The sequence below is a fragment of the Somniosus microcephalus genome, unplaced genomic scaffold (assembly GCF_052327205.1).
Source record: "Somniosus microcephalus isolate GS21.2 unplaced genomic scaffold, FLI_Smic_1.0 unresolved_chr3, whole genome shotgun sequence".
Lineage (NCBI taxonomy): Eukaryota > Metazoa > Chordata > Chondrichthyes > Squaliformes > Somniosidae > Somniosus > Somniosus microcephalus.
In genome coordinates this window covers 27,613,104-27,618,889 of record NW_028225181.1, presented here as the reverse complement: position 1 = coordinate 27,618,889, position 5,786 = coordinate 27,613,104, and the positions used below count along the sequence as shown (strand labels likewise).

At 51.7% G+C, this 5,786-nt stretch overlaps 1 protein-coding gene across 1 annotated transcript; it reads right to left on the bottom strand.

Moving 5' to 3' along the window:
- Nucleotides 1-327: 327 nt before the first annotated feature.
- On the bottom strand, nucleotides 328-4,332 carry LOC147091328 (uncharacterized). The gene is made up of 2 exons (XM_085976742.1): nucleotides 679-4,332; nucleotides 328-424 (listed from the first exon to the last, which is right to left on the bottom strand). Exon 1 carries the CDS (start codon nucleotides 3,631-3,633, stop codon nucleotides 1,339-1,341), a length of 2,295 nt encoding a protein of 764 aa, XP_085832868.1. The 5' UTR covers nucleotides 3,634-4,332; the 3' UTR covers nucleotides 328-424; nucleotides 679-1,338.
- Between the last annotated feature and the right edge of the window lie 1,454 nt (nucleotides 4,333-5,786).

Below are 5,786 nucleotides of genomic sequence, written 5' to 3'. Positions count from 1 at the left end.
CCGGGACATTTTCACGTGTTAGGCGAACGTGCTGACCTATCCACTACGGGAACGCTGTGCTGAATCGTTACCTTCTGCGCACCTGCGCAAAGCAATGCTCGCTCCTGATCAAACTTTCAACTTTCCACATCGCTGCGATTGCCTCAACAATCAGCAGGGCATCATTCCTTACAGAGGTACAATATACACTTCTGTAAAATGCCTGCAGTCAGCAGGAAATTACATTTGGAACTAGACACTTTAAATGTTTACATGCCCACAGTTAACTGCAGCTCAGTGTCAGAACAGTGACGCATATTGTTCTGCCCTCGCAACACAATTCTATGCAGAGCTAGACAGATAGCGAACAACTCGATATCTTCCAATAAAATCACAAGGCTTGACTTTTCTTGTAACGCTTTACTGAACGATTCTAATTGTAAAACTGAAATACAACACAGATATGGAAGCACACATTAGTATACAAGCGCATAACTGATATGTATACACAAATTTAGGTACGCCTGAGCAACACAGTACATTTAGTAAACTGGGAGGCATTCTCTTTAAATTAGCCCTGTACATAGTGCATCAAAATACAGCTACTAGTTAATCAGCTAGACAGAGAAAAGTTACAACTAAACATTTTCTACAACATACAGTGCACATTAATCATCCATAGCATTCTAAAATACTTACAGACAAACAATTTCCAAGACTCAAGCATGGGGACAATACAACTGCTCGGAGCCTGTGCTGCTGTAGGAGCACCGTGGTGTAGGTCTGTGTCCCAGCGAGGACTCCACGAGGACTACGTAGCAGTCCTGTGGGGAGCGTGATGACCTCATCATGCTCGGTAGCGTTGTCCGCGCTTGGGGCGTCACGTGATGCGCGTGGTCGCGTTTCTGGCCGTGGAGGCCGAAGTCGGGAGCGGGAGCTGGAGGCCAGGCTGAGCCGATGCTTGCCGCGGGAGCGGAAGATCGCGTCGTTCCCGGCAGCTGGTAGATGCGGCCAAAGGCGCTAGGCCGGGCTGTGCCGGCAGCCTTTCTGGAAGGCCGAGTCGGGCCAGCAGCCGCCTCACGCACGTCACGTCGTACGTGCCGTGACGTCAGCACGCTACGTTGTACGTGACGTGACGTCAGCACGCTAAGGCGCGCCTTAAAGGGGCAATGGCCCTAAACGGTGAGTTAAAGGGGCAACGGCCCTAACAGGTAAGTTATACATATTTAAGTAGGTTATGTACATACAGTAAGGTTAAGTTAGAGGGAGAGACAGCACACTCCCCGCTTGGTACAATTCCATTTGTACCACTACAGATACAAAATAACCTGGAGAAAACGTCCTTTGGCTGCCACACGCTCAGAGTCCGTTCTCTAGATTTCTTCGGAAAGGAGGACTACGATCTCTGAGACTGGCCTCGGAAACACCTTGACAGTCTCTTCCTTGACAGTCTTCACCACCACCTTGCGGACCCTCTTGTCCCTGCTCAGCAGAGTTTTGACGGCTAGTCCCACTGACCGTTCGTTTGTGTGCTTGGCTGTCTTTCAGCAAGACGACATCTCTCACTTTGACATTCGGCTTGTCTTCTGTCCATTTCCTATGGCTCTGTAAGGTGGGCGAATACTCTCCTCCCCATCTCTTCCAAGAAGTGTCTGCACGACACTGTACTTGCTTCCACTGCTTCCCGTGCAGCTCGGCCATGTCGAAGTTTCCAGAGGGAGCTGAAATAGCACTCATCTTTTGAGTTAGGAGCATCGCTGGGGTGGGGACTGCAGGCGTGTCTGGGTCGGTGGACCCCGGCTCCAGGGTTCTCCTGAGCGAGCAGAGGTGCCCCGCAGCCTGCTCCCCGCTACTCGGAAGACGGCGTCCAGGAGGGCGAAACGGCAGGGGTGCCGCCCAGCTGTGTCTATCGTCCTTGGACCTTTCAAGCACTGAGCATCCTAGGCCAACTGTGCTCACAGTGGGGCCTGCCTCTTCCTCACAGGCAGAGGAGGTTGACCTATGATGCTGCGTCATGTCGTCGTAGTCCTCCTTTGCCTGGATCCTGTTTGGGCATGGGCTGAGACAGGATGTGCGACCGTTGCACGACACGTTTGCTTTATAGACGCTGACATCCGCTGGTTTGTGGACTGTTCCCAGGCAAACTCCACCCACGAGGACCCATCCCAAGTCAAGCCGCTGTGCATAGGGAGCATCGTGGGGCCCGTTGATGTGCTCACGTACCTTGTGCACCCTTAAGATGTCTCTTCCCAAGAGTAGGAGGATTGGAGCGTCCGGGTCCACAGCTGGAATCTTATTGGCAATTGGCTGTAGGTGGGGCTGATGGCGTGCGACCTCTGGGGAGGGGATTTCCGTCCTGTCCTCTGGCATCATGTCGCACTCAATCAAGGTGGGGAGGGGAAGCTGTAGTTTCCCATCCATGGACTCGATCATGAAGTTCCCGACTCTCCTACCCGTAGTATCTGTTGTCCCTGCACAGGTTTTTAGCATGTATGGAGCGGTGCTGGCCTTGATGTCGAAGAGATTGAAGAATTCCGTCTTCGCTAGGGACTTGTTGCTTTGCTCATCGAGCACTGCATACATTTTGATTGCCTTCTCCTTTCTCCCTGCAGGATATGCTTTAACCAAGCAGATTTTGGAGCATGAGCGTGGGCTGCTTGCATTTCCGCAAACCTCTGTACACTTGGAGGTGACTGAAGATGTGCTTTCGCTTTGCTCCCCGCTATCCTCTTTGTCAACCGCGGCGCTCTCGGTGGTTGACGGAGGAGGACCTGGATGCAGGGTTGCTATGTGTTTTTCGCTGTTGCACTCAAGGCACTTGATTGTCGCCTTGCAGTCTTTTGCCATGTGCGTAGTCGACCCACAACACCTGAAGCAGATGCGGTTCTCTTTCAGGTATGACGTGCGCTCATCAATGGGCTTGTCTCTAAAGCTTCGACACTTTTTGAGTGGGTGGGGCTTCTTGTGTATAGGACACTGACGATCTGGGTCATCCACTTCATTCCCAGCAGAACTGGATTGGTTGACTGAGGGTTCGGCTGGAACCTCTGTTTTGTGCACACTCACAGAGGCTTTGTTGCTGTCCTTTGTGGGTTTCTCTGTTCTCGAAGGAGCGTAACTGCTGGAGGTGGAGAAAGCGAAACTTGGATCATTCCTCACCCTTGCCTGTTGTTGGACAAACCTGGAGAAGAGAGAGAAGGGGGGAAATGCCACTCCATTTTCCTCCTTGTACTTGGATCCCTTAGCTATCCATTTCTCTTGAAGATTGTGGGGGAGCTTTTCCACTATTGGGTTTACCCCGCGAGCCGTATCCAAATACGAGAGGCCGGTCAGGTAACCTTCTCCCTTGGCACACTCCAGTTCGAGGAGAATGTCGCCCAGTTCTCTGAGCTCGACATTATCCTTGTTGGTTAGCTTCGGGAAGTCCTCAAGCTTCTTGAGCAGTGCGTGTTCGATGACTTCTGGTGTCCCATAACAGTCGTTGAGACGTTGCCAAACCAGGTGGAGGCCTGCTGTGGGATTGAGGACGTGCGCTGAGCGAATTCTCTTCGCCTGCCTTGACGACTCGGCTCCGAGCCACTTTGTCATCAAGTCAATTCTTCTCTGGCTGACAGATTCAAGTCCTTGGTGGTACTCAGGAAGGATGCTCTCCATGACCAATAATTTTCAGGACGGTCATCGAATTCTAGGAGGCCTGAACTTAACAATTCTCGGCGAGTAAGGTACCTGGCGAAGTCTTGTGCGCCTTGCGGCTCGGGCGAGGACTGCTTAGCTGGATTGGCCGAGTGTTGTGGAGGTCTCTGCAGGTGAGTCTTACTCGTTTCTTCTCTTTTGAGCTCAGTGTCTCCGAAAACGGGCCGTTTGTTGCTGGGGTGAGTAGTTAGTTCTACGTCGAGATACCTGAATGTTTCCTTTGGGAACACTTTGGAGTGTTGTTGGACATACTCATTTGTACGTTGCACTGGACTGAGGGGCTGTTCCAGGTCATATGTTTCCTGGCTGGGCTCCCCGCGTTCGCTCTCCTCATCTTCTTCATAAGCTGCGGCTTTGGCTTTAGCGGCAGCGGCAGCTCTCTGGCTTTGGAGAATGTGGAGAATGGCAGCGATATCAGCTCTCTGCTTTACAAGGTCGGCTTTCTGCTTCATCGTACTAGCTTCGAGGTCAGCTCTCTGCTTCATCGCACTAGCTTCGAGGTCAGCTCTCTGCTTCATCACACTAGCGTCGAGGTCGGCTCTCTGCTTCATGAGGTCAGCTTCTTTTTCAGCGAAGGACAATTGCGCTTGGGTGGCCTTTGCCTTGGCACGTGCTTTGGCGGCTGTAGAAGCTGTCGATGACGATGGTCTGCTGGACCGCCGAGATGACCTAGAGGATACTTTAGAGAACTGTGACTTGGCGTCGTTTGCTGGGAGAGCTGTCGGTGGCGACGGTCTGCTGGACCGCCGAGATGTTCTAGAGGCTACTTTAGAGGACTGTGACTTGGCCTCGTTTGCTGGGAGAGGCTCATTCTTCTCGATTGGCTGGTCGACTTCCTCTAGAGTATATTGTTTTCCTGAGCGTAGACTCATGGTAGCTGAGTGGTATCTTCCTGTGCTTGAGCCCGCTGTGCTGTTGTCTTTTTACTGTTCTGCCCTCGCAACGTGCTTCTATGCAGAGCTAGACAGATAGCGAACAACTTGATATCTTCCAATAAAATCACAAGGCTTGACTTTTCTTGTAACGCTTTACTGAACGATTCTAATTGTAAAAAGACAAACAATTTCCAAGTCTCAAGCATGGGGACAATACAACTGCCTTTGCTGCTGTAGGAGCACCGTGGTGTAGGTCTGTGTCCCAGCGAGGACTCCACGAGGACTACGTAGCAGTCCTGTGGGGAGCGTGATGACCTCATCACGCTCGGTAGCGTTGTCCGCGCTTGGGGCGTCACGTGATGCGCGTGGTCGCGTTTCTGGCCGTGGAGGCCGAAGTCGGGAGCGGGAGCTGGAGGCCAGGCTGAGCCGATGCTTGCCGCGGGAGCGGAAGATCGCGTCGCTCCCGGCGGCTGGTAGATGCGGCCAAAGGCGCTAGGCCGGGCTGTGCCGGCAGCCTTTCTGGAAGGCCGAGTCGGGCCAGCAGCCGCCTCACGAACGTCACGTCGTACGTGCCGTGACGTCAGCACGCTACGTTGTACGTGACGTGACGTCAGCACGCTAAGGCGCGTCTTAAAGGGGCAATGGCCCTAAACGGTGAGTTGAAGGGGCAACGGCCCTAACAGGTAAGTTATACATATTTAAGTAGGTTATGTACATACAGTAAGGTTAAGTTAGAGGGAGAGACAGCACACATATCATTAGTCTTCCAGGCAGCTACTTGAACTGCATCTCCCTAACAATCTTAGCTGATCACAGCACAGCTATCAATCAACTCATTGCCAGTGTTAAAAAGGCAACGCTTGAAAATTAGCAAAGTGTGCAAGACTGGAATGAGAGAGTACCTGTGCCGTGGATAGTGATAACTTATCCTGAGCATTAAGATATTCAATAGGCCTGAGCCCTTGCTGCGTAAGAAAATTCTCCTCATCTCACCTCTCGGCCATTTGCCGGTTATCTTCACTCGATGTCCTCTGGTTACTGACCTTCCTGACATTGGAAACGGTTTCTACTTATTTACTCTTTCAATACACCTTGTAATTTTGAAAAACTGTATTAAATTTCCTCTTAAACTTCTGATGAAAGCAACCTCAGCTTCTGCAGTCTCTCAACATAACTGAAGTCCTTCACCCCTTGACCACTCTGTGAGACGTGAAACCGAGACTCTCGCTCTGTTTGTGT